This window comes from Diceros bicornis, chromosome 19 (genome assembly GCF_020826845.1).
Source record: "Diceros bicornis minor isolate mBicDic1 chromosome 19, mDicBic1.mat.cur, whole genome shotgun sequence".
Lineage (NCBI taxonomy): Eukaryota > Metazoa > Chordata > Mammalia > Perissodactyla > Rhinocerotidae > Diceros > Diceros bicornis.
In genome coordinates, this window is record NC_080758.1 from 14,262,223 (window position 1) to 14,290,155 (window position 27,933).

General features: G+C 46.2%; 1 protein-coding gene across 22 annotated transcripts in view; it reads left to right on the top strand.

Moving 5' to 3' along the window:
* ZMYND8 (zinc finger MYND-type containing 8) overlaps positions 1 to 27,933 on the top strand; it is a 127,956-nt gene that overhangs the window by 34,602 nt on the left and 65,421 nt on the right. For 14 of the 22 annotated variants that reach the window (XM_058562535.1, XM_058562537.1, XM_058562541.1 and 11 more), the window contains exons 3-7: positions 13,005 to 13,153; positions 20,741 to 20,959; positions 24,156 to 24,269; positions 26,295 to 26,387; positions 27,702 to 27,789. In XM_058562535.1, the coding sequence (XP_058418518.1) occupies positions 13,005 to 13,153; positions 20,741 to 20,959; positions 24,156 to 24,269; positions 26,295 to 26,387; positions 27,702 to 27,789 (663 nt within the window). Of the gene's footprint in view, positions 1 to 12,061; positions 12,153 to 13,004; positions 13,154 to 20,740; positions 20,960 to 24,155; positions 24,270 to 26,294; positions 26,388 to 27,701; positions 27,790 to 27,933 lie in introns of those variants that run through there. The other 8 variants (XM_058562543.1, XM_058562551.1, XM_058562554.1 and 5 more) reach the window with 2 other exon arrangements.

Below are 27,933 nucleotides of genomic sequence, written 5' to 3' on the forward strand. Positions count from 1 at the left end.
CTTATCCTTCTACCTTGCCCTTCTCTGCTTTACTTTGTCTTTAAGGGATTTTCAAGGTTAGATTTAATTAACTTGACAGTTAAGAATAATGGAGGCCTTGGCAAACAGGGAATTTTGTGTTCCATCCTAAGTGGGGGACAGCCTGGAGGATTGTTCCATGTGGAAATGGGGAGCCAGTATGGCCAGATCTTCTGATTTTTTTTTTTTTTTTTGAGAAGCTAGTAACCTGGATTTCTAAAGGCAGTTTCTCCCAATTTTTATATATTGACAACTAACTTAAATTTTAAAAGTGTCACGCAGCTGTGGGCGGACTGGATTCAGTCTGTGGTCCTTCAGTGGCCACCTCCAGCCCAGGCCCTGGCTGTAGTTTCCTGTAGACTGACTTCCTGGCGATTGCTTCCCTTCTAGATCACTGGTTCCTCTCACCAGCTGTCACCAGGGCCCTCTTCCGAATAAGGCTGACCGGGCTTTGTCCTTCCCCTCCTTCATCACCCTCCAGTAACTCCCCATCCTCACACAGGAGTTTGGGGACTGTCTTTCAAACCAAGCTGCTATTTCTTGGGTTGGGACCAGAGATATACTAGTAGTTGGTGAGAGTTGTTTGACAAATATGAATCTTTAAAATCTAGGCTCATCTCAAGCCTGGTGAGATGCTGACACTGAGAAGCCCCAGGGAACTAAGATGGAGACAGGAAAGAGCAGATTTCATTTCTCTTGACTCATGCCTATTGAGTTGGATGATGGGAAGATGAACTTAAAAAATAATTTTTTACTTTCCCTTTTTGAGGCCCAGCCCATATTGCTGCATTCACATAGATAAGTGCCTGTGTGATGGGCCCTTGTTTGGCATTGCAGAAGCAGAATTGGAGAATCCAGGCGCGGATTAAGGGAGGTGTTGAAAACAGGTCCTCAGACTTGAAAGGGTCTGATAAGAAAAAGGGCAAAGAATCCCAACTAAAAAAGTTTGGTTAAATGGTCATCTCAGTGGGGGGGTCTCCCAGCGGGCAGTGTGTTTTTCCTGGAGAAAGTCATTCCCCTTCTTTAACGCTAAATGATTCTGAAACAATAGCTCTCCCCAAGAAGAATGGACAGAGCTGGGGATGGGCGGCCTGAGAAAGCCTCTAACCCTTTGGTTTTCAGTAATTGTGTGGAGCTGCATGGCCCCATCATGTTCAGGATATAAAATCCTTACTTAATCCCCTGCTTTTGGGGAAATGGGCTCTTTAAGCAAGAAACAAGAAGAGCTGAGTACCTGTTGAAAAGGGAATTTCCTGCCCTAGTTTCTTGGACCCTGAAATGGCCAGTCTCCCTTTTGTGTAATCTTCCCTGTTGACTTCGCAACCCTCCTGCCCTCCTGGTTTGCCGGGAGACGTTCTTAGACTGGGGGAGAAAAACTGGAGTTTCCTGTGAGTCAGGTCTGCCAGTACACCTCTCGGCTTTGTTAACCCTGTCCTGTCACTCATTTAGCTGGTCGCATAGGTGTTCTTGGGGCCTCTCTGAGCCAGGCCGTGTGCCAGGCCCCGGGCTCCAGCCAAGAGAGACAGAACTGAGATTGAGCTCACATTGTGGAGGAGATACAAAAAACTAATGAACCAGCAAAAGAAGAAAATAATTTTTGATGATTTTCAGCTAGAGGCAGCTGCAATGAAAGAAAAGAAAAAAACATTTCAGGATGATATAATAAGGAGGCTGGAGGCTGGGGTGGTCAGGGAAGGCTGGGGAGGTGACATTTGAGCCAAAAGCTGAAGTTGCCAACTATGGGAAAATTAGGCATAGAACATTCGAGAAGGAAGGGCCAGCAAGTGCAAATGAGCTTGGCTTGTTTGAGGCCACTGTGGTTAGGCTTGCGTGAATGGAAGAGAAAAGGTGAGCAGAGCCAGATCCCTGGGGGCGTTGCAGGTCTTGATTAGATGTTGGGTGTCTACAGTAAGCCCCTTGGAGGGTTTTAAGCAGGGACTGCTTATCTTATTTGGGTTTGAAGAAGGCTGCTCTAGAGGGGAAGTGAATAGTCCTGGGGCTTGGATCAAGGTGGCCGCTGTGAAGGCTGAACTGAACCTGAACACTCCTTTGCAGGGTGCTGGCGATGTGCCAGGCACCACGTGGGTGCTTCCACTAACCCTGCGCGGTTTGGCATTCCTCATGCATTGTGCAGATTACTGGGATTCTGAGGCCAGCGCCCTCCCAGCCTCGATGAACCTCATTTGAGAAGGGAGGAGACTGCATTTGGAGGCGTCCGGGGAAGAAGGTCCATCAGGAAGGGTGGGGCAGGGACTGTGGGCCTCCTGGCGCGGTCTGCGTTGATCTGGGAAGAAATCCTGAGCCCTGAAGGGATTTTGAGCCTGGCTTGGTTGAACCTGTGCCAGCCTGAGAAGGCTTACTGTGCAAACTGGTGTTTCTCATCAGTGAAACTTTTTCAGAAACAGGCTGGGAAGAGCTAGTCTGGTGGAAATCAAGGTGAAGATACAAAAAGATTTGGGGAAGCTGGTTTGAGATTTCTGAGTTGATGTCTTTTTTCTGCCCCGGCTCCTTCTCCCCCCTCAGGGGAACAGTAAAGGTACTAACTGCTGGTGCTTAGACGTTCAGATGCTGTTCACTTTTCAGTCATTGTCTCATTTAATCCAACAACCCTTTTAGAAAGAGTCTAACAGTCACAGCTGAATTGACTGAGGCACAGAGAGGCTAAGTACCTTGCCAAAGGACACAGATCTGGCAGGTGACAGGGCTTGGATTCAGACGTAGTGGTATGGCTCCAGAGCCATACTGAACAACACTGAGCAACAGTGCTGTGTTGACGTTGGCCGATGCCAAGCATGCCCTTAGTGATGGAGAATTACAAGGTGGCGCTCACAGCCCTAGGGAAGGTGGTTGATTGGTGCAGTTAAGGGTTTGGAGTGGACCCAGCTGTGACGGAGTCCCCAGCATGCTGCCTTGACCTTTGTGCCTCTCTGAGCCTCACCTATAAAATGGGTACAACACTACCATCCCTACCTCGTGGGATTCTTGGGAGGATTTGTAACTAGCTTCTCAATAAACAGCAGCTGTGAATCGCACGAGCCCATTTTGAGAAGGAAACAGAGCAGTATTTCCCCGGCCACACCCTCTCCCCCAGTATGCATTCACAGACTCCTGGTCTTTCTCCAGCTCAGCCTTGTGTCCATCTGTAATCAGTTTCTTATTCTATATTTCTATATTGAATATATTCTGCATTCATTCTGTATTTACTAGGGGCATCATCAGGGGCCTGTTTTTCTCTGGGCCTCAGTTTCTTCATCAATAAAATGGGGGTTCTCAGTACTTGGCTCCTTATTAGAACTGAGGTGAGCAGTAAATACGTTGATATTTGTATTTACAACAGTGTCTTGCAGACAAGTGGTCAGCAAAAGGCAGCTGTCATGACTGCTCCTTGTTTCTGGCTGCCCTCCCCAGGGCAGGGACCTTCCCCTGACAGCTCCCCAGGGATCCCAGAAGTCTGGTGGTTGCTCAGTGACTATTGTTGACTGACTGGCCCCTTTGTTTTCTTCTCTTTGAAACCTGAAGTCAGGGCTGCCAGGTGAAACATTAAGCATCATTTTCCTTCTTAATGGTTGCACATGCCTCTGTGGGTGGTATATTTACACAAGGTCAGACCTGCTTGGCAGCTCACTGGAAGTTTCTTTATACCACGGTTTCTCACCCTCGGCACTATTGACGTTTTGGGCCTGGTCTTCAATGTGTGGGGGCCCCCCAGTGCACTGTGGAGTGTTTAGCCTCTGTCCCTGGCCTCTACGCACTAGATGCCAGTAGCACCCCTTCTCTTTGCTAATTGACAACCAGACACGTCTCTAGACATTGCCAAGTGTCCTGGGGTGACTTGGTTGAGAACCACTGCTTTACACCGTTCTAAACACCTGAGCCCCGTAAAAGTGGCACCTGATTAATTCTGGGGTGTGTTCTGAGCTCCTCCTGGGGTCCGGGTGCTGGGGATGCAGATGTGGTCTTTGGCTGGGGCCGTGCCTGGCATGTAGTGAGAGTTACATAAATATTGCTGGTATCATCCGTTTCCCCCCGAGCCATTTAGAAATATCTTAAATAGGTAAATATGTGAACGTGATCAGAAGGAATTAATAAACACCCAGTATTTCCTGGGTGTTCCTCGAGGCCTTTGCAAACCCAGAGCCCCCACAGCCCTTATTTCTTTCACCCAGCTTCTATTTCTGGCCTTTTTCGCTTGGATTTTGTTCCCTGCCTGTACACAGAGATGTGATTCCTTTTTTATTCCGTGTTATGGCTGTAGCATGAGGTTTTGCCCTCAGTCCCCTATCGATGACACTGAAGTTGCTTCCCATCTTGGGCTCCCACGAGGCCAGTGGCTACGCTTGTCCACCCTTCTGTGCACTCCTGAGCCTCGAGGCCACAGGGCACATTTTTAGAATACCCCCGTTGATATCCAGGTGATATTCAGCATCCTTTTGACCAGGGTAATTTGGGTGACATTTGGGTCTGAAATCTGCTTCCCCAGAGGAACATGATGAGGTGACTGTAGAGGCCTTCTACCGTCTTCCCTGGTGTCTTAGAGAATTTTCTTGTCTTCATTCAGGTGGCTTTTAGAGAGTCCAGACCCCTGCCCAGGGCGTGTGGGGGAAACGTTGCCTGGTTACCAGCGGCCCCTCTCCTTCATCTGCCCCCTTCCTGAAGCCTCTTATTTCCCCTTTCTTCTCTCAGCCCACTTATCTCTGCTTCAGCTGCTGCCGGCAGAGTCGTCTTTTTCTTTCTGAATTGGCCCTCGGATGCTGCAATTCCCCTTGCAGTTTGAAAGCCACCCACCAGCGCCTTAGCTTTCCAGAACCTGAGCTGGGCCGGGGGGTGGGGCCCACCACGCAGCCTCTGTAAATAAGGCAAATGGGTTTCAGCCACCAGAACCAGCCCCTCCTGCGAACCCTCTCCTCTCCTCAGCCAGCTACGATGCAAAGGCTGAGGGCAACCGGTCGCTCCACATTTTCTTTGTGGTGGTTTGGCAGAGTTTTAAGGGCCTCAGCTATGTACACACGTCAGACGCGGCCTTCTGGGCCTGGACCTGCTGAGGGGGTGGGTGGGGTGCAGTGGTTTCTTGTAGGGAGTTGGGCCCTGCCTCGCCCTCTTTGTTAAAAATGGAAAGAGCTTGGCATTCTTGACCAGGAAATTCCTGTTGAGATGTTGTCGTTTTTCCAGAAGCCCTCATCCCAGCTGAGGGGGAGAAAGGGCTGCCGTGGTTACAATTGCCTGTAGTTGTTGAGGGCTAAACAGTGAATTCACTTGTAAAGCAGCCTCTTTTCCCTAGATTGAAGCAATTTCTGTCCTGCCTGGAGAGTCTGGAAGTTCACCTTTTACATATGAGTGTGCCCTTTAATCATACTTTTTGCATTATTGACTGAGAGAGAGGGAGAGAGAGAGAGAGAGACACACACACACACACACACTGTATAGTGGGAAGATGGTTTTCTCATTTCCAGGAGAGGCACCTCAGAACTAAAGATAATTTGAAACAATTATTAAAAAACTAAAAACAGCTTCAAAATGCAAACCAGCACAGCTCCCTTCTGATGTTCTCCCTCCAGCCGGCAGAACAACGGCAATTTGTTGTGTTTGTTCACATCCGGTGAAATAAATGGCTCTTCGGTGCCGTGCACTGAAGAATTTCGGCTTAGCCAAGCTGCTGTCTGTCGAGGGTGATAAATTAGAGCCGAAAGCCTGGGGACGCGGAGGGACGTCGCCCTGCCTCGGACGGCCTGATTGCAGAGGGGTGAGGGTGTCCTTGGCCCACTGGACGGCCTAGTGCATACAAGACCGGGGCCGGCCTGGTAAGTGGTGACTCTTAGCCTGTCCTCTTTGCTGCTTCCTCCTCCCCCTGGGAGAGGCCTCTCAGGATCCGGAAGCAGGAATGTCTCCGTGTGTGAGCCTCTGTTCTCTTTAAAAAAGAGAGGCTAGGCCCTCTGAGCAGCAGAGTTTCTCAATGGCAGGTAAGCCCCTCTTCCCAGGGTTACCTGCCCCTCGCTTGCTTTGCCTCCGACGCACCTGGGATTCCTGGTACAAGGACATTTTCCCCAAGTTGAGAATGACCGTTTCGTTCCACTGCCTCCTTCCACTCCAGCCCTTCTTTCCTGGACTGGGTGAGAAGTTCACATTCACACGCAGGAGACCTTCTAGAAGCCCGGCTTAGGCCAGTGCAGCCTTTCTGGAGGAGGCTGTGGCAGGCCCCAGTCAGCGAGGCTGCAGCCTCGTCTTCCAGATGCTGTGGGTCTAGGAGATGTTCCGTGTGTGAGCAGACTGTTCGCTGGGAGTTGTTTTCGCTCATGTTCCTCGTGGCTTGGGCATTCTCTGCTGTAAGAAAAATGTTGCCCCTTCCCCACCCCCCATGCTTTGCTCCTGATTTCTCAGTTCTGCTCTGGGCCTGGAGGAAATGCCGAGCTTTTGTTTCCTTATGATGTAACTACTGGCTGGAGAGGGCCCAAAGATTCCTGGGGAGGGAGGCCTGTTTGGGTACCTGCTCTGTGTCTTTGGGAGGAAACGCTTTGAAATGATTAACCGTGCTCTGCGTTTGCTGCTTCTGGAGAGCAGCGTGTGGCTATGTTTGAAGTAGGCTCTGGAGAGGGCTGGCAATTACCCTGAGTGCTGTCTGTGATCGCACTCGGTGCTGAGCCGGCGTAGGCCTCTGCTTCTGACCCTGCCTTCACAGTTACCCGAGGAAACCTGGACTGTTCCCAGTCTGATGGAAATGGAGAAATCGTGTCCTGGGCTGATTCTGGTCTCCACTTTATATGGGCTGGCGTTCCCAAAACTTTGAACTTGTGGCGTTGATTTAACATGCTCCTCTGAGAGAGGCAAGCTCTGTTTTTGGAGCAGAGTGGTGGTGGGAGGAGGAGGAGGAGGAGGAAGACGAGGAGGATGATTGTTGGTTTAAAAAGACAGCTACCATTTATTGAGTGCTTACTCTTTGCCAGGTATAATGCTAAGAGCTTCACGTGAATTAACTCATTTAATCCTTCGATAACTCCACAAGGTACCATGATCTCCATCTTACGGAAGAACGGAGGCACAGAGAGGTTAAGTAGCTTCCTTAAGGCCACACTGCTGGGCAGTGGCAGGACTGGGTCCTGACCACTGTGGCACCCTGCCTGTGTCGTCTGTGACTGGGTCTGTCAGAGTGAGCGGCCCTGACTTCTGTGTAGGGTGACTGGCTCGTCCTGGTTTGTGCAAGGCTGTCCATCTCCCGCCAGCCGATGGTTGGTCACCCTATTTCTGCAGCCTGCAATGCCTGTCTCAGCCTGATGACCGAGGTTCTCGTTTCATTCAGGCTCCAGCAGGCTCACCGTGGACATCATTAAGGAAATTTAACACCCACAAAAGCACACCACGGAGCTGGTCCTCTCAGGGAAGCGCCCGGCTTCTGAGCTGGGGCCCTCTCCCTCTCCGGAGGAGACGGTTCCCTGTAATGGTGTGTCATTTCCTAGGCTCGGGAGAAGGGCAAGTGCTGTGACTCAGGCGCTGGATGTGGTGGGGGTGCCTGTGTGGCTTTTGGGTGGCGCTGAATGGAGAGTGGAAAGGAGTGTTGGGGAGGGGAGATGGCCGTGGGGTCCCCCCCAGCCTGTTTTGTGGTTCTGGTGCCACCACTGGAAGACGAGGAGGTGAATGTGCCTCGTGGGGACTGCCTTTGGGAGAATGGCTTGCGTCATCAGTGAGTGACGCACACGATTTCCACCGTTCTCCCAGTTCCCAGAGCTCCTGTTGAACCCCCCACCCCCATACCACCATCTGCAGTTGAGAAAGAAAACGGCAAAATGAGAGTGTCTTCTTAGAACATAGACCCTGAATTAGGAAGTCGTCTTGCTACAGAGCTGAGACCAGCCTCTCCCTGGAGTGAGGCCATGCGTGGGCCTGGGTTCAAATTCCAGCCCTGCCACTTGTGTGACCTTGGGCAGGTGACCCAGAGGGAAGGACACGAGAGGCAATTTGAACAGTGCCTAGTACATCGTATGTAATAAAAGTCTTCGCTGTTAATACCCTTGGCTCAGGAAAGCTAAGAGGCTGGGTTATCTTGAAGTAAAGTGTCTCTTATGTCAAGGAACATCTAAGAAGGGCTGAGCAGGATGATTTCCCGTGGTTCACAAGACACAGGTTCCGGATCTCATCACATGCTTGGTTCCTAGTACCCAAGAGACCTTCCCATGTTATTCAGCTTTCAGTGAAATGTCACAAGGAGGGGAGAATTCTGCCGCTTCCTGCTCCATGCCAAGCTGTTTTCCTGAGTCATTCTCTGTCCCTTTCCTCCAGGCAGCTCCCCTCCCTCGCCCACGTTAACTCCTTCAGAACCAGACTTATTTTTTGGGGGATGGGAGTGGGAGGCAGAGGGTCACTGGTGGGCCAATCCAGTAGAATCGCAGGTCCTGCGACCTCTTGGAAAGGTCTTTCAAATCAAGAGTGAACCATTTTTATGGTGATTGTCTACAGTGACTGTCATCATTCCAAGTTTATAGATGAGCTGCGTTTAGCAATACATCCTCGTCAGAATTAAGTCATTAAAGAAGGAAAAAAACACTTGGACTCAGCTTTCTGGAAAAGGTCCTCAAGGCGGCTTTGTTACCGTGGCTACAGCAAAGTCCACACCCACCATTCCATCCCCACCAGTGGTCTAGCCCCCACTGGAGTGGGGAGGCTTTTAGGTCACCATGCTGACCTGCTGTCTCATACCTCTGAAGGACGCTGAGTCCAGCCAGCATTTCCCAGTTTTTCTCCCTGAGAGCCTTCATTGAAAGCCGCTGCTGTTGATAGATGTGTCTGTTGTTTGGAACCTATTAAATTTCTCCTCCTTGGATACAGCCGCCGAACTCGCACGAACTCTGGAGGGAGTCAGTGTGTTGTAACCAGGAACAGAATTGGGGTTTTTATGTTTGGCTGAGACTAGAAGGGTTGGAATCTTTAGGTGCTGCCAGCCTTGGGTGAGACCCTTCCTCTCGCCGAGCAGGACCCCAGTTCTCTTTTGTTTCCCGGTGGCCTGGGCAGAACTCCCTCCCCAGCTCTCAATTACTTATGAGTGTATTCATTTCTAGTGATTTTTTTCCCTCTGTCCCATGAATTAAAGAATTTTAAAGTTAAAAGGGATGTCTTAAGATCCTCTGGCCCTGTAGTTTTTAATTTTTAGAGTTGATGACACCTTTAAGAAGGTGAAGTAGGCGATGGCCCCTCTTCCCAGGAAGTTGCATCCACGCACAGAAACCGTGGCATGTGGATCGTGGGTCCCTGAAGCACATTCATGGACTCCAGGTAAGAACTTCTGGTCTGGTTCCTTTCTCTGCCTCTCTTCCCATTTTACAGGTGTGACCTTGAGGCCCTGAGAAGTAGGGAGACCTCCCTGGGGTCGTCTCCCATTTGGCTCTGTCTTCATTCTCTCGCCTCGCCTCCATGCTTGCCTTCTGTGTCCTCAGGCCTGACCAACCCACAGGTGGCGGTGAGGAAGTGAAGGAGATTGGCTCCCCAGTGTGGAACAGGATTCTCCGGGCTTGAGAACTCAACTCTACCCCACAAACACACACCCTAGAGCATCTCAAGCCAGCGAGCATCCGAATCCTCTGGAGGGCTTGTCAGACCACAGGTCACTGGGCTCTCCTCTGGAGCTTCTGATTCTGTAGATCTGACGTGGAGCCTGAGCAAGTGCATTTCTAGCATATTCCTAGGTGGTGCTGCTGCTGCTGCTAGTGTGGGGACTGCACTTTGGGAACCATCGTCTCGGGGGATCTCAACTGCAGGTGGATAGCTTAGACTGCCCAAGGAGGATCGGGTGCCCTTTCTGGCCCCATGGGAGACTAGGTGTGGTCTGGGCCACGTTCATCTGCGTTGCGCCATGTTCCAGCTCAGTGGTTCTTCAGGAGGCTAGTACCACTCCTCTGGGAGTGTTTGGGAAATATGTGGGGCGCTTGTTGTTGTCACACTGTTTGGGAGGACTGATGGCATTGAGTGGGAGGGTGCCGAGGTTGTCCTTGCACTGGGGAGGAGCTGTCCTCTCCAAAATCCATAGTGCTCTGTTGAGAAACATCGAAACGCATGACTTGTTTTTTCCCGAACGTGCCCCTAACTTCCCCTTGGCATGTCTTTGCTCATGTACTTTGTTATTCCAAAATCTACCCACATACTGAGCAAAATATACAAAATCAAAACCTGTGCCCAGGGCCGGCCCCATGGCTTAGCGGTTAAGTGCGCACGCTCTGCTGCTGGTGGCCCGGGTTCGGATTCTGGGTGGGCACAGACGCACCACCTCTCTGGCCATGCTGAGGCCGTGTCCCACGTACGGCAACTAGAAGGGTGTGCAGCTATGACATACAACTATCTACTGGGGCTTTGCGGTGGGGGGGAACCTTTGCCCAATTGCTTTGAATTTTTGCCCGACCAGGATGCCATTTCTTCTGGGACTCATCTCCTTGGAGCCCTCAAAACACGGCTTTTTTTTTTTTTTAAATAATTTTATTTATTTATTTATTTTTCCCCCAAAGCCCCAGTAGATAGTTGTATGTCATAGTTGCACATCCTTCTAGTTGCTGTATGTGGGACGTGGCCTCAGCATGGCCGGAGAAGCGGTGCGTCGGTGCGCGCCTGGGATCCGAACCCGGGCCGCCAGCAGCGGAGCTCGCGCACTTAACCACTAAGCCACGGGGCCGGCCCAAAACACCGTTCTTAAACACCCATATTCTGATTCTGAGCAGAGTTATTTGGGTTTGTCAGAGCCACATAGAACAAATCTCAAAACTCCTTCCTGTGGTCAAAGCCCATGGTGATCAGCTGTCCGTCTGGTGACATTTTTTTATCCTGAATCAGGTCTCCCTCATTTGCTCATTGCTGGCTTTGGTTTGCACCTGCTGCTTTTTTATGTGAAACTGAACCTCTTAAACACCTCGTTTAAAAATTTTCTTTATTTTGATAAAGTAGTCCAGGCACATCATAAAGAAAGTCCACAGGGGTACATAGTACAAACTAGTCCCCGCCCCCAGGCTCTCCTCCCTGAGGCTACCACCAGTCCCCATTTAGAGCTCTACCGTGCTTTTGTGCTCATCGAGGAGTATTTTAGGCTTATGTAAACATGGATATATATATATATATATGAAAACCATGTTTTTTAGGGTGTGTATACTGGTCTGTTAATGGTGCTAGACAGGCGTTGCTTTTTTAACCTGATGCAGAAGCTTGGAGATCGTCAGTTCACGTGGAGGTGCCTCCCTGTTTTTAATGGCTGCAGAATATTCCACAGGATGGCTGTTGTGTGTTATTAGATGCGTCCTCTTATCTGTGGACACATAAGTCATTCCAGGTCTTAGATGTAACATGCAGGCCGCAGGGGAATCATCTGCCATGTGCTTTGCTCCCTTGTGACCCTGTGTTTAGAATGTGTTTCTAGGAGGAGATTCTGGGGTTAGAGACTATGTGGAGAAAGGGAGTTTTCACGTATGCTGGCGGAGTGGGGTGAGCATCCTCGAGAGAACGAGAGGAGATTTTCCCCGGGGAACGCACCAGTCCCATGCTGCACTTTTCTCTAGTGGGTTTGCTCACTAACTAGCTGTTGTGTGCCTCTGGTCCAACCCTTTGGGCTCTCTGGGCCTCTGTTTTGATGGCTGTGGGATGATCCCCCGAACTCTGGGGTCTGCTCTCCCTCAAGGTGCCTGTGGTTAGCATTTAATTTCCTCTCGGGGCTGTGTCAGGATTTTCCTGAAGCCCGCTTGGTGAGACTGGAGAGTTCCATCGTGAGGATTGGATTTTGCAAAAGCAGCTCGTTGTCTTCCTTTGTGAGCCTGCTGGAAGATGCTCTGCCTTTCAGTCAAAAGTCATCCACTCGGAGGCCTTGCCTGTGGCCCTGTTGGACCCTGTTAACCTGCCCCAGCGGCTCTTGTCCAGACACGGAGGACGGTGACACACGGTGCAGCCTGCATGCTGGGACTTGCCCGAGAGTTAAAACTGGAGGAGGAACGTCGTCAGGCTATCTTTGGGGGATAGTCATCTTTCCGAGTTCCACGTCCCATCCCATCACCTGTGCTCTCTCCTCTTCTGTCCTTGTAGCTTTTGTTTCTCAAGATGTAAGTGCGCCAGGCTGTGCCAATACATCCCTAAGCTAACAGGGTGGCCATCGGGCGTGGAATGGAACCCAGTCCCTGCAGGTGAAGATTGGATGGTGGTGGAAGCGGATATGTATTTAAATGAGATGCTGGGAGAATTAAAATAGAAAGGCGTGGATTGGCAAGGGTGGGGTTGGCGTTTCACACATGAGAATCAGTGAGAATGTAATTTGTGTGGATCTCTTTGAAGGAGAGTCACAAACACGATGCCTACTGGTGACTGGGCCGTGAGAACTTTCTGGTGGCTGGGTATATTCTTTTTACGTGGTCACACTTGGTTAGCCTGATAAACATGAATAAATGTTATTGTCTTCCACAAAGAAGTATGTTTGCCTTTGTTTTCTTGAAGTGGCCTTCTTGGTCTGTCTTTCATGGTTTCCTGCTTTTGCCGTCAGGCAGAGGTGTGGAGAAGAACTGTTTCTTTGGGATAAGGACAGTATCGGTGTCTGTGTGACAACTCATGGCAGTTGGGTCATGGCCTCGTCAGCTGGGACACAGTAGGGAAGGGTGGGGATTGTGGCAAAATGGAGGGCACATTCCCGTCTAAATCTGGCTCGCTGGTATTCAGATCTATCTGGTGCCATAAGGCTCTGCAGGCCCTGATCTATTTTTTTTAAGAGAAGCCAAAAATCTAGGGTATTATGTGAAGTCTCTCGATTTTTATATTTTGGCAGTGAATTAAAATTTTTATAAAAATGTTATGTAGGCCAAAGAAAGACTGTCTGGTTTCTGAGACAGACACAAGAGAGGGGGTAAGTGTATTCTAGGAGGAGGAACACTAAAATGGCATTGGGTTTGGGGACAGAGTGTGTCGTGTCCCACATGCCCCCCTCCCTGTGGGGCCTAGGCCTGCCTGCCTGCTTTAAAATATGTGGTCCTGTGTGTCTCTTTCAGATCCTGGCTCCACAGAGAGAACAGCCCAGAAAAGAAAGTTCCCCAGCCCTCCGCATTCTTCCAATGGTCACTCGCCCCAGGACACGTCAACGAGCCCCATTAAAAAGAAAAAGAAACCCGGCTTACTGAACAATAGCAATAAGGAGCAGGTAAAGGGCCACTGGGCATGGCGTCCACACCAGTGGGACAAAGGCTGTAGTGAGAAGCACCACAGCTACCGGGTTTTTCTAACAGCCCGTGTTCTTGGCATTTAGCAAGCTGCCTTTCTCCCGTTGTCATTTACATAGGACAAAAAGGGCAGCTCAAAACGGACCTGTGTAGGAGGAATTTCCAGTGGGTTTTCTGATCTGTTTTGGGGACCGGGCAGTGACCCAGATGAGATGAAGATATAGTGCGTTAGGGTTTCGGGCTTTTCCTTGGATTTCTGTGTTTGTGCTTCAGGACATTTTCCCACGTGGCCTGAGGATTTTTCCTCCTAGGCTGTGCCAGTAGGATGGTTCCGAACTCTGCCTGGAGGTGGTTGCATGGCTGAGGCAAGCTCCCTTCTGGTCTCAGTTTTCTCATCTGTAAAATAATGGGTTTAGGTCTGTGGGAGAGGCAGCCAATCTCCCTACCCATTGCCCACGGTCGGCTTTGGTGATTGGTCACCGTGCCTTCTCATTGCTCATCAACCCGGGCAGCAGACCCCACCCTCCATGGGCAGCTAGGACCAATCAGCTAGATGTGAAAATCTGTTTGCTATGTTGGATCTTGTCTAAGGAACCTTCTAGCTTTAAAATTCTCTGCCACAGGCTTGATATGCTTCTGATTTAAAAAATGAGAGATGCTCTAGGGGACCATGTGGTCAAATCTCCCAGCGCTGGAGGAGACAGGATTCCCCAGTGGTTCGATTCCAGGGCAGCAGGGACTCCTTGGGATGTATTCATCTATTTTGTGCGTTATGGAGAGCCGGAGTGGGCCCTGGGGACTCGGGTTGAATAAAACCAGATTGCTGCTTTCATGGAAAGAAACCTAGCAACGGTTAAATGCCTAGGACCGAGAGAGGGGCACGTTTCTGCGCGCTAATCTATTTTCATTCTCAAAATTATATAGGGAAATGCCAGCTCTGCTTTTGCTGTGCGGCTGTGGGCAAGTTAACTGCTTGGTGCCTAGTATTCTCATCTACTGAAATGGGAATAATGATACTACCACTAGTTTCACTGGGTTGTTGTGAAGATGAATTGAGCTAAATGACATAAATACTACTACTAATAAAAGTTAAGCCAGGCTCTATACTGAGTGGAATAATCACACAAACTGTATGTGAAATAATTAACAGCTTTAGAAATGTTCTAGACCTGAGCCATTCAGTAGGATAGCCACAAGCCACATGTGGCCATTGAGTGCTTGCAAATGGCAAATGTGACTGAGGAACTGAATTTTTAAATTTAATTTAATTTAAATTTAAGTGGTTACCTGTGCCCTTGCCACTGTGTTGGACAGAGCAGGTCTAATGGGTTGGGAATCCCCTTATAGGAGAAGGAACTGGTGGGTCCTAAATAAATTTCTGGGGCGTAATTGCAATTTGAAAAACACGTAATGGTGTTGGTGATGATAATAACTCAAAGCAGTCCTTCCAGTGTGTCACGTCTTGTTGTAAACATTTTTCTGTGTTAATCTTAATGTTTGTAAGAACTCCATGAGGAAGGGGGTTTCTCCATTTTACAGATGAAAGCACAGAGGTTCAGAGAGGTTAAGGTGCCTTCTCAAGGCTGCAGAGTGAGTGAGAAGCTGCATTTGAGCTTAAGTCTGCTTGTCTGGCTTGGTGCCAGTGACAACCCACCTCTGTCACCAGGAGCCATCCAATAGCTGTTGGGATTGAAGACTAAGCAAGAAACATGAAGGCCACAGATAATCCCCAAACCTTAATTTAGCCAGTTAATTCACCTTCCTGGGCAAACCCTGTCTTTCCAGTTACCAGTGAAGCTGTGAAGCAGATACTGTTCCCTCTGTGCAGAAAGTCTTCTCTTTTGCCTCCTCCCTGTGTGTGCACGCATGCACGCACACCTTGTGAGTTCCTGTCGTCCTTTAAGAATTGGCTCGCATCTGTTTCTGGAAGCTGATCAACTTGGGCAGTCCATGCATTTTCTTCTCTCCCTTCCCATCCATGTGTTAATACCATTTCCGTAACACTTAAGCCTCATGACCACAATGATGTGTTTGTAAATCTGTGTCCCTCTCTGGACTAGCAGCCTCAGAAAAATGGCCAGTGTCTGGCGGCTGCTGTTGCCCCAGAGTTTGACACAGGGTGGGAGCTCATGAATGTGGACCGCGCTCTAGGTGTGGAACACAGCAGAGCACGGGTGACTGGACGCGGGTGTGATTGTGCTCCCGAGTAATCAGTCATCTTCAGTATTGATAGAAGAGTTTACCAGACTGGGGCACTGGAGGGAACGTGTTCCAGACCTGAGACCTGGCTCTTTCTAGCCCCACCACATCTGGGGAACTTGCTGTGTGACCTTGTCCATTGCTGTCTCGTCTCTGAGCCTCAGTTACTTTGTAAAATAGGGGTTTAAACGAGGAACATTATAAGGTTGATTGTAGGTTTGTTTTTCAGATCTAAAACTCCGTGGGGCTGAACAGCCAGGAGTTGGCAAAGGAGAAATAGCCTTGACTGTAAAGAAAAGAATTTGCTGACCCTTGACCTCGTAATTCATTCTAGCGTGTAATGTTTGCAGAATAGGGGCAACGTCCCTCATGCACCAACTGCTTTCCTAAGAGGAACTTAAATCCCCTTAAAATGCTTCTGGATACTTTCTTTTCCTCTTTTCCTTCTTTTAGAATTATAGAATTAAAAAATTATGGAATTAAAAGCAAATTGTAGGTCTGCAAATGCTGGGTTTTACCATATAATATAATTTCTATTAGTCACCAACATTTGAAGATCGTGAGACTTCAAATAACTCGTTTTTCTGGGTTCTCATAAAAACTCAAAAATCCAACAACATCTGGAGCGGGGTAGGTCCTGCCCCTTTAGACGCGGGGCCCGTGTGCTCCAGTTTTCTGCACTCCCCACCCCTCCCTATAGTGTCATACCCTGCCAGCTTCGCTCCTTCTGCCTCTGGCTCACTTAGGCATTCGAGTTCTTTTGATTTTTGACATATATCAAGATTCTCCACCTCCTTCCTCTTTTTCTTCACTCTAGTTTCTCTTTTGCCTTCCAGTGTTCTAAAAAGAAAGCCATTCTGCCCTTATAAAAACAAAAAAACTATATTTTTCCATTTTTGGTAGAGACCTTTTATTACCAAGTGGAAATATGGGTTGAGTTTTAAGGTTGAGACCCTGTTTCATCCATTTATATTGGGAATTCAATACTTTTTGGAGAGTTTTAAGAAGCTCTTTTAAACACACTTTATTGTTAGGGGCAAAAGTATTCTGCGATTTGTAATTAATATTTAAAGCCTTTTGGTCATGGTTTCACCCCTTAGGAAAGGTTTGAAAACATGTTGGTGCTTTTTCTTGGGAGGTTGGGGGGACATCCCAAAGCCTAGAAGGATGCTCCTGGCTTTTAGTGGAGGAGAGTCAGGTTTGCCAAATGCTGTGCAGTAGGTGGGGCAAGAAATATCTTGTCCCCAAATGACGTTAGGTCTTTTACTGAAAAATGCCACTCTCATCTTTAGTTCTTGGGGTATTTGAGTTTGAAGAGTCTTTTTGGAAGATTTTCTTGGGGTATTTGAGTTTGAAGAGTCTTTTTGGAAGATTTTCTTTTTCTTTTAACTCATCAAAGGATTGAGAAATGATCTGCTAACAGATTTATACAAAATAGTCTTAGGTATACCTTTGATTAAATATGGCACAGAAATCATGGGGCCCCTCCTCACCTCCTCCGAGTACAGAGTGTATACATATCATAAATGGGTGGGCTAGGACTCATTTTTTGGGGCCCATGCATTGTCTTGAGAACTGGGATATTTCACAGAAGTCCTGTGTTGGAGGGGGCGGTGTGTTGACAGTTGAGACAGTTCAGGGGACGGCGGGCTGGCCGGCATCTCCCTGAGATCAGGCAGCATGGGTAGCATGTGCCCGCCCAGCTGCCTTGGTCACTGGAGCTGAGTGGGGCTGCCCCTTAAGACGCGCATGAAGTCCGCCCCCGCTGCTGTCTCGCCAGCGCCGAGGCTGAATGCCAGTCCTCACACGCCAGGGCCAGGCAGTTTTTCTTAGAGACATGTTTTTCAGGACGCGTGGTTTTATCAAATGCAGGAGAACAAAAGCTGGAGCAAGATCCGTTTTTATTCCTGTACGTGACCTACGTGGCCCTGTAGGAATTTGAGTTTGTGGTTCCCCCATCCCCAACGCGTGGACCCTGTGCTCATGCACGGCCAGAGCACTCATTCTCTGATTTACGCAGACCAGGTGTTAGCAAACTACAACGTGTGGGCCAGATGTGCCCCGGAGCCTGTTGTTGTAAATAAAGTTTTATTGGCACACAGCCACGTTAATTCATTTACATATCGTCTATGTTTCCTTTTGTGCCACGGTGGCTGGGCTGAGTCGTTACAACAGAGACCACATGACTGACACGCAAAGCTTCAGCTGTTGACTATCTTTATAGAACACTTTATAAGAAAACGTTCACCAGCTTCTGGTGTAGACTGAGGTATTCCAGAAGTGAATAAACAAGCCTGTCTCTTTTCTTGTTAAGACAGCCTGTGGAGGAAGCAGGGAAATAAGAATGTTTGCTCACATAGGCTGCGATTATCCTGTAATAACACAGATTGCAACCTGTTCGCCTTACTAGCCGGCTGCTAACACACCTTATACATGTGGGGGAGAAAAATCATAACTCATTTTACCTGAAATGATTTGCTTTTTCTTTTTTAAATGTTCTGTATTTACCAAATGATGTTTTTGGAGCAGGAAACACTTACAAGCAGATAAGGCAGGTGTCTGATTGACAAGGTGATTACCAGGCAGCTGGTTCTCAGCGACAACTTGCTGCTTCAGGAAAGGAGGAAATCTGAAAAGAGTGTGGAGAAGCCTGACACTCACCCTCATGATCTTCCCAGGGACACCCACCCCCAGCCAGGTGTGGGGTGGGGGCAGGACGTAGGGGAAGCTTAACTTCTGAAGTGGTGGTACCCCAGCCTCGACTAGATGGAAAGGACTTGGCTTGCCGGCTAGGGAGATGAGCTGGCATACTCGATTCTTACGGTTTCGTTTACATCTTAACGACTCTTCCTGTCCTGTTATTAATTTGCTGAAAGGAAGTCAGGCACTGAAATATGGCTTACTGCCATCCTGCAAAAGCCATGAAACCATCCTGGAAGACCCTACCAGGTTAGAAATAGTTCTGCTTACTTGATACGTGGATTTTCTCTTCCTCCTCTTTGCGCCCCCCTCCTGCTCCCTCTTCCTCCTCAAAGCCCCCCTCCCTGCAAAGAAACTCAACCATCTTCCTAGGCAGATAGCAGACCTGAGGGCAGTTTTGCCCCCCCAAGGGACATTTGGCAATATCTGGGGACATTTTTGGTTGTCACAATTTTGTGCATGGGAGGTGCTACCAGCCTCTAGCCAAGGATGCTGCTGCACATCCTACAGTGCACAGGACAGCTCCCACAACAAGGAATTTTCTGGCCCAAACGTCACCAGTGCTGAGGTTGAGAACCCTGCTTTAAATGCTGGTCTCTTTTTACGTCCCCTTCCATTATGTTTCTAGCCGTCTTCCTAATTTTCAGATTTTTTTCCCTCCAGATTTTTGCATTAAGCAGAAGTTATTTTGAACTGCAGAGAATGTTCTCTGAGGGGGTCACTTAATCATCAGAATTTCTTCTGCATCCAGCAGCATCTTATGGGGCACAGGGATGTGAGAAAGGGCTGGGAGACCCAGGTTTGAGGCCTGGTTCTGGGCCTGGGGGTCAGATAAGTCTTTTTAACCTAGTTTCTTTATCTGTCAAGTAAGATGAGGAGTATCTACCCTGAGTACCTCTCCAGGTGGTTGCGAGGATAAGATGAAGATGAGGTGTATAACAGTATGTTGGAAATTGTAACATGGAAAGAATATTTTAACAATGATGTCATTCTCTGGAAACCAAGCAGGGTGCTCTATCTTAAACGTTGAACTGAAACAGGGAAACAACTGGGCTCAAGAATTATTACAACAGAGACCACATGACTGACACACAAAGTTGTTTTCTTAGTAGAAGTGAGAGTGGGGAGGCTTAGAAGGATTGGTTAACAAAGATCTGCCAAATAAGCATCTGTGGGGCTCTTAATCAAGGAGCGTAGAAATAGCAGGCATTTTGAGAACATTAAAACTTCATAATAAAAACCAGGAACGAGACATGGGCGCCTGCAGTCTTGGCCACTCTTTCCCCTTATCCGGGGGGTCCTAGCCATTAAAATAAGGAAAAAAGAAAAGTAATGTAAAAATATTAGACATGAACAGACGAAGCTGATGTTACTTAGAGATAATAAGATTTTTAATCTAAACTATTAGAACTGTTTATATATGAGGTCAATATTAAAAATCTGACAGCATTTCTATGTACCAACAATAACTATTTAGAAAATATAATAGAAAATGATCCCATTCGTAATATCAACAAAAATTACTCAGTCTCTAACCAATATATGAGATCTTTTTGGAGGAAATTGTAATGTTTTACTGAAGGACAGGAGAAAAACCTTGTTATACAAGGAACTTTATTCAAAGATAGATCCTTTGGTTGTGGCTAAGTTGTTATCCACAGAATTGAGGCTCCAAGTGGGTTGAGTAGCCTTCTCAAGGTCACACAGCCAGTTACCAGGTCATTTTTTACTTTCTCGTACTTCCTAAACAGGATTTCTTATTGGTTCCTGATAGACATTTTCCTAATGAGTTTCTTCCGAGTGATTTTATGTGTTTGGAGTGTGGCTTTGCTGGATTCTACAGAGTATCGTTAGGGAAACATTTCTTCCGATATTTTAGGACATGAAGGGGTCTGACTCCCATGAATTGGCCACCCATCGAATCTTTCTGCCATTGTTGGTTCTAAATAGGAGATGTGGCTCCTCTACAAATACGAAGACCTACTTTGTTCAAGAATCATGGCTTTAGGAAGCCTCTTGTTGGCTTATAAGTACTTTATGCATTGGGGATAGGCTTAAAAATGGATGATCATTTTTTGGTGACTCAAATCCATTGATCTATTCTCCACATGCCTGTTGTTAAAAGAATCCCAGGGCAAGTTGCCATACTTTTGTTGGTTTTGTACATTTAGACTTCCATGTGCTGGGCTCTTAACTATATTAGCAGTATTAGTAATGGTCGCACTGTGTTGAATGCATACATTATATCATCCTATTTAATCCCAACCACAAAACCACAAAGTTAGGTGTTATCACACCCATTTTACAGATGAGAAAATTGAAGCTGAGAGGTTAAGAGACTTGCCCAGGGTCCTGCAGCTGGTGGAGCTAAGACTTGAACCCACGTATGCCTGGGTTGTAGCCATTGTGCTCTTCTGCCAGAGCTGCCTGTTAACTCTTAGACACCAGTTTTTCAATCCGTGGCCTCTTAAAATAGAAGAAAGAAAAATATCTTAATATCTGACAACCTGCAAACTCTGTAATTTAGTAGAGTAACCCAAGATGGCTTTGTAACGAATGCGTGAAATGCTATAATTTTATTTTGTTGTTACTGATGTATTTGTTCAAATTCCTTTTGAGAATGCACATTTGTTTTGAAACCAAACCTGTCTTTCTTGCCTACATTTCAGTCAGAACTAAGACATGGTCCGTTTTACTATATGAAGCAGCCACTCACCACAGACCCTGTTGCTGTTGTACCGCAGGATGGACGAAATGATTTCTACTGCTGGGTTTGTCACCGGGAAGGCCAAGTCCTTTGCTGTGAGCTCTGTCCCCGGGTTTATCACGCTAAGTGTCTGAGACTGACATCGGAACCAGAGGGGGACTGGTTTTGTCCTGAATGTGAGGTTAGTCCTTCATGAATGAATGCACTATTTGCCTTGTTTCCTCTCCTTTCTCTTCCTTTTATTTTTAATTTTTCAAATAATCCTGATATAGGAAAAAGAGAAATTTCTTGCCTTCGACCTGCTTTATCCTGGTCACCCCCTTTTGGACTAGCATTCAGCACTGTAGCTCTTGGAAAGACAATCACACTGAATATTGTTTTCGGTTCTTCGTGGGTCTTTGGATTGCTTTGAGATCTGCAATCTTCTGTGATTCTCCTGTGATGAACATTTCAGAAGTTACCTTATGAACCTTTAATAGTACACATATTTTGAAAAGATCTCATGCTGTTTTTCCCCTTCTTGGATGTTGTCTCCTGCTGCATCGTTGAAGCATCGTCAGTATCCAAGCCGAGAAGACCAGTTGGTTGTATGTTCTGTGTGGTCGCCATCTGATGCTTTCATTCATGCAACAACTATTTCTCAAGTGCCTGTTAGGTGCTAGGGATCCGACAGGGAGCAAAAAGAGGCATGAGTCACATGTTCCTTTTCAGGAGAAAAGGACAAAAACCAAAGTAAATACAGTTATATACAGTGTTTTAGAAGAAGAGTGTTCCCTTAGAAGAAGAGAAAATGAATTGAAGATGAGGAATAGAGAGCGAGGGAGGTGCAGGCTGTTTCCATTTTAAATGAAGAGGTCCAGGAAGGCTTCACTAAAATTTGAGAAAGACCTGAAGAAGGGGAGAAGTGAGCCATGCAGCCCTGGGGAGGACCTTCCAGGTAGCGGGATCTGTAGGTTCAGAACCCGGGGCAGAAGCACAGTGGCACACGTGTATTTCATTTGTGGCAAAGCCTAAACACTCTTGACTAAACCAGTTATTGTGGTTTCCGCTATTCCGAGCTATCTTCTATTCTTAGAGACTCCCAACTATGATGCTTTTTCAAATGCTGAAAATAAGAATGTCATCTACAAAATCATTTAATATGGAATGCCGCTTGGATTCAAAGGTATACTGGAATTAGATCTCAAACGAGGAAGCTTTCTATATGTGAAATGGAAAGCTCTCCCAGATGTCTTTAGTGGGAAAAAAGCAAGCTGTAGGACAGTGTCTGTGGCACCGCGTTTGTGTAGGGAAGTGAGAAAAATAAGAAATATATGGAAAGAAATTAGACGTCAAATCAATGTGATGATGACATTTTAATGGTGTTCTGCTGCTAAAATCACAGAAGATGGCCGCTGGTTCTCTTTGGGTTACTCTAGATGGAGAGATGTGTAGGACATGCTTTGCTCAGCGATGCCCTCTTGTTCAGAGCCCAACCTCGTTCTGCTTCATTTAGTGTGGGAACTAGAGCCTTCTTCTATTTCATTTTGTCTTGACCAACCCTTCCCAATTGTTTAATAATTTTGCAAAGAAGATAGTAGCTCATATAGGCTGCTTTTGCTGCAAATAATAGATCTTGATGAAAGGCAGCTGAAACAGTGGGAATTTATCATGTGTAGAAAGACCCCAGAGGTAGGGCCAGGCTAGAGTTTGTTCAGAGCCAGACTCTTTCCATTTCATTGTTGAGGCAGTGCGTCCCTCATGACCATAAAATGGCTGCTGGGGGTTTTATCACGTATGGCTAGACAGAAATCTCCCTAAGAGAAGAAGTGTTTCTCCTCACATCCCTTTTTATCGAGCAGAAGGACTTAGCTTGCAGCTGACTTGCCCTTGGGCTCATTGGTGGGGATTGGATCAACAGTCCCCATGCAAAAAAGGCTTGAAGATGCTTGTCTGGCACTTGTAGTCTATACTGTGGGAATCAGGCACTGCCAGCCAGGAGGAAGGGGTTGGGGGTCGAGGGAGAGGAGGTGAATGACAGTTGAGCAGGCAACCCAAGTGTCCGCCGTGGATAGTTACCTGGAAACAGATTGGAATTCAAACAAACAGGTGTTCTCTGTCTAAGCTTTAGAGCCCTGCATTTCTTCCAGGGGGCAATCGGTGAGGCAGTCAACTGGGAGGACTGGCTGTTTCAGGCTCTGGTAGCTAAGCAATTAGATCCGTGCGTCGTGGACTGTTTTCAGCTTCTGAGTGCCTGTTTTGTTGCCTTTTTCCTTGACAACCAACCAGATACATCTAAAAGTTCCTTTTGGAGGATCCGGAGATATGAAGAATGGCAACTAAATCCAAATTAATTGGAGAAAACTTTTCTCAGCTCTCCCTACACAGATGGTTAAAGAGTGTTTCCTGACATCATCAGAATTTGCTGTTTTTGTTGTTGCTGCTACATAAAGATTCTGAAGCTCTGAGATGCAGTACCAGATTGGCATAGAATGAGGTTTCACATATTTCTCTGGGTCTCTTCTTTGATGGGAATTTCCCTTACAAAATGACATTTATGGAGGCCGGCCTGGTGGCATTCGCGTTTGGGGTTCGGACCCTGGGCGAGGACCAAGGCATCGTTTGTCAAGCCATGCTGTGGCAGCGTCCCATATAAAGTAGAGGGCACCGATGTTAGCCCAGGGCCAATCTTCCTCAGCAAAAAAAAGAGGAGGATTGGCAATGGATGTTAGTTCAGGGCTAGTTTTCCTCACACACACACACAAAAAGACATTTATGCCCATGGAGCTAGAACCTAGCCAAGCTATGCTTCTTATGTAGGTTTCCAGAATGTCCTGAGTGGGTTCATATCCATGGTGACAGAGAATGAAGTCATGTTTGTGATTAGTCTGCTGCCATCCTCTGGATTCTTTCTACAGGAAAGACTGTCCCTTTCCATCAGTGATGTCATTGAGTTAATGCCTTGTCAGTTTTCTGACAGATAGCCCAGAACCTTAAGAGGATCAAGTTAAGTGGCTGATTCATCGTGGGAAGAGATTAGCCTGAAACCATCAGTGGCCTTTCCTTTTATATCTCATTCTTGAAACCCAAGGTTATAGTAATGACGATTTTTCAGGTCCCTGCTTGCCTGCACCGTTCTCAGCTTATGTCATCTTCATGAGCTAAACATACTTCTTAATAAGGTAATCAATGGATTGGTGTGCTTCTCAGTTTTTATCCGCTGATCCAGTCTATGGTCAAGTAGATTGGAGTCCTTGTCAAGTGAAACAACTTGTCTCATTTAGATGGGAATTATTTTTTTTGTGTAAGCTCACTGGAAAATTAGGAGGAAAGGGAAATAAGTACACAGATGGTAACTTTTTTTCTAACTGGACATTTGTGTGATTCTTGACTTGTAGAAGATTACAGTGGCAGAATGCATCGAGACACAGAGTAAAGCCATGACAATGCTCACCATCGAACAGTTATCCTACCTGCTCAAGTTTGCCATTCAGAAAATGAAACAGCCAGGGGTAAGAAGAAAGTTGACTTCTGTTTTGTTGTGTTAACATTCTTGTTCCGTGTAGCCTTAGCTTTTCAGACACCTGTGCATATTCTTTGGTCCTTCTTATGTGCCCAAATTCAGATATCTATAAATTGAACATAAGATATGATGACATTCAGTTAATTCTCTATAGTGAGCACTTTGTGTCCCCAAGGAGTTGAATCAGGAAATGACGTATAGCAGAAAGTTGGTGGCGATTTAAAATTCTGACTGGTTGTGAAGTGAAACCTCATACCCCATGGGGTGAGGGGAAGTTTTGTGCTCTTTCCCATGGGAGTTAGTAAAATTCCATTTTAATGTGAGAGCTGAGTGTAACTCAGTTTATTTATAATCAAGATCTGATGATGGAAACTTCAAGTAAAACTCAATCAGTGAGATTCCCATAAAGGGTGAGAATTTGCGTAGTTCCTTTAATTGTGAAATGGGGTTTGATGGACAGCCTTCGCCCCTTGAGGAAAATGCGCGTGTGAAAGCAGGGCTGCCAGCTTCAGCTGGCAAGTTACGTACCTCACAGTGGTTTCCCTCCCAAGAGTCCCAGTCACAATATCATAGCCGTAGTAGTTTTAGTTTTTTGCGACAGTTTTCAGGAAGATGGCAGTAAAATACCTTGGCAGTAAAAATAATATGTTATGATAGTATAATCAACATATTATGACATTTTTCCTCCAGAAACTCGAGGGTAGGCTTTTCCTTTTCTGATTTGCACAGAGGCACCATATGGGCTAATGGTGACCCTTTGTGAAATTCTTCTTAGTTTGCTTTCTAAGTCAAATGAAGATACAGAAATGTAGAATCTCAGGGCATTTAGTAGCTTAATTTCCATTTAGTGATTTAATTTCCTTAAAATAATAAGCTTTAGTTTTGAGATTATATTCTGAAATTTGATATCATGATAAAAAAAGTCAGAGCATGCCCATTGAGTGTTGCTAAATTGGGAACCTCTTTGTCTCTTGAACAGAATCTCGGTCAATGGAAGCAAAAGTGTGTAGTCTCAGTTTGGTTAAAACAAAAAAAATTTTGTTTTTTCATACCATAGAGTCATTTTTATGTTGAGTGACGAGGAATTACTTCCTCTTTTTGATAGGCTAAATTATATCTACTGATGATGGTTTACCGAAAGAATAGATTCATGTAGACTTTCTGACACTGCAGAATTATAAACCAAAAAGAAAAATTGAAGAAGTCATTAATTTCTCACATAAATTGATATGAAATCAACCAAGGCAGAAAGTTGTGGATTTTTTGAAGCGTCTTTTTAGCTTACAATGGCCACACTTACAAACTGGATGAGAGAAGGCTCTGATGACTGCACATGGTAACCCGGTCAGATGCCTTGCTTGAGTAGAATTTGGGGGTTTAATTAAATGTTTTAGATTTTTTTATTGATAAGTAAACACCACCCATCAACAAACCAGGCCTTGCATTTTGAGCTGATTCAAGTAGGGTTAAGAAAATAGATCCAAATGAAAACCTTTTACACAGTCCCTGTGTTGATGGTAATTTGACTTCTCAAAGGAGGAGCAAAATCTCACTGTCTAAAATTTTCCCCTCTGTGTAAAATGTCTGTTGGCATTTAGGGGAACTTTATTTGCTGTGTCATTTCTAGGTGTAGCCAAATTTCGCCCTCAGTCAGCTTTGATTATGGGCATTTGCAGTGTAAATAAGCCTGGTTCGGAGTCAGGTCTAACGTAACTGATGGTGTCTTTTTCTTGCCTGTCTTCATATAAGAGGACGAGACCTGTTATATAGGTATATATTGAAAACAAAACAAATAACAAAACCAGAACACCCCCCATGATGATTGATAACCGGGCTGAATGAGAAGTGAACCAATTTGGAGCTCCCCAAGGTCATTCTTTGTGGAAACCTTTAGAACTGGGTTGTCTGAAAAGTTGTCTCCATGTTTAAAGTACTTTGTTGGCCTTGACGCTTTGTCTTCCACAGTAATGAGGGCTTTGTGCCTGTGTGTGTGCATCTTTTCTTTCTTTTATAGACAGACGCATTCCAGAAGCCTGTTCCACTGGAACAGCATCCCGACTACGCGGAATACATCTTCCATCCCATGGACCTTTGTACATTGGAAAAGGTTGGCCTCCATCGAAGAACCTACCATTGTCGAGATGACTAAAGATCCTCCCTCACTTCCCGTGCCCCATCTCAAGTTAGATGGTTTCTCTACCTTTCCCCTGCACCGTTTTAATTTGGATGGAAGGACTCTTGGTCTCTTTCTTCTTCTGTAACGTTCTTCCAAGGATTGCAATGGAGTGTTGGAATCCACTGATTAGCTCCACATGTTACTTCTGCTGGTGATTCCAGCTTTTTATCTGAAAAAGTCACAGCTTCTAGGAATTAGTGATTTGATTGATTTGAGACTTACCTCCTCTTCTCTTTCTTTTGGAGGTGCTAATAAGAGCAGCAGGAAGGAAGAGGAGAAAATTAAGTGCCTGGGAAACCTCCAGATTAGTAATAAAGATGTGGCTTCGTAGAACTTGTCTTAGTCTACTGATAAGGATATTTCTTTAATACCTGAAAGTGTTTTAAAAGTTCATGCTAAAATTTCATGCTGAAAATTTACACTTGTAACACTTCAGATTGTGCGTGTCACCCTGGTGCTGATTTTCCAGTCATTGGCACCAAAATATGGGTAAAGAAAAGCATGGATGAGGAGAAAACATTATTTCATGTTGTCTGCACGGATGACCCCTAAACAATAAGTCTAATCTGCTTTGGAAAGTTGTGCACACCCTCAGGGTATTCAAAAAAAGAAGGCATTTGGGCCTACAGACCTACACACTGCTCATTAAGCCATGCTGTGGCGGCAACCCACATACAAAATAGAAGAAGATTGGCACAGCTCTTTGCTCAGGGCCAATCTTCCTCGCCAAAAAAATAAAAAATAAAAAAATAAATAAAATAAAAAGAGACTTTTTTTTTTAAAAAAAAGAAGGCATGCGAAAAAGACAGGATTAGAACCCTAGCTTCATAAATGAATAGGTTTGCAACTTAAGATAAGTTCCTTAAAATTCCCATACCTCAGTTTCTCTGTCTGTAAAGTGGGGACGATGATAACTGTTTCATTGAGTTCTCAACCATGAGGCTTATGTGTGACTGTTAAAAATAATAGTAAATACTTAATTCATATAATATTCTGGTTCATTGGAATAAGCTGCTTGAGAAATGATAGCTGCTGTAAGATGAGAAAATTCAGGTTAGTGTGATGAATTCAATGAATGCATTTTTATAGTTATAGATCTCAAATATAATAGCATCTTGGGAAATAAATAAAAGCATTAATGAATTTGGCAAATGACTGCTAAGAAGATTATGTGGGGGACGCAGGTGTTATTGGCTGTGGCTTGTCTAGACTCACGGGTGATTATGCTCTGCCTTTTCTCCGCAGAACGCTAAAAAGAAAATGTATGGCTGCACAGAAGCCTTTCTGGCTGATGCAAAGTGGATTTTGCACAACTGCATCATTTATAATGGGGGTGAGTGGCTTCGACGACTCCTGAAGAAGAGAGTATGGTGTGTGCATTGCCCATTCTCCCGCCCTTCATAAAAAATCAGGCTCTGTTTTCATGTATCAGGGCCAATAGCTGAGAATAGTTGTGTATAGATGGCTATATGTGCGA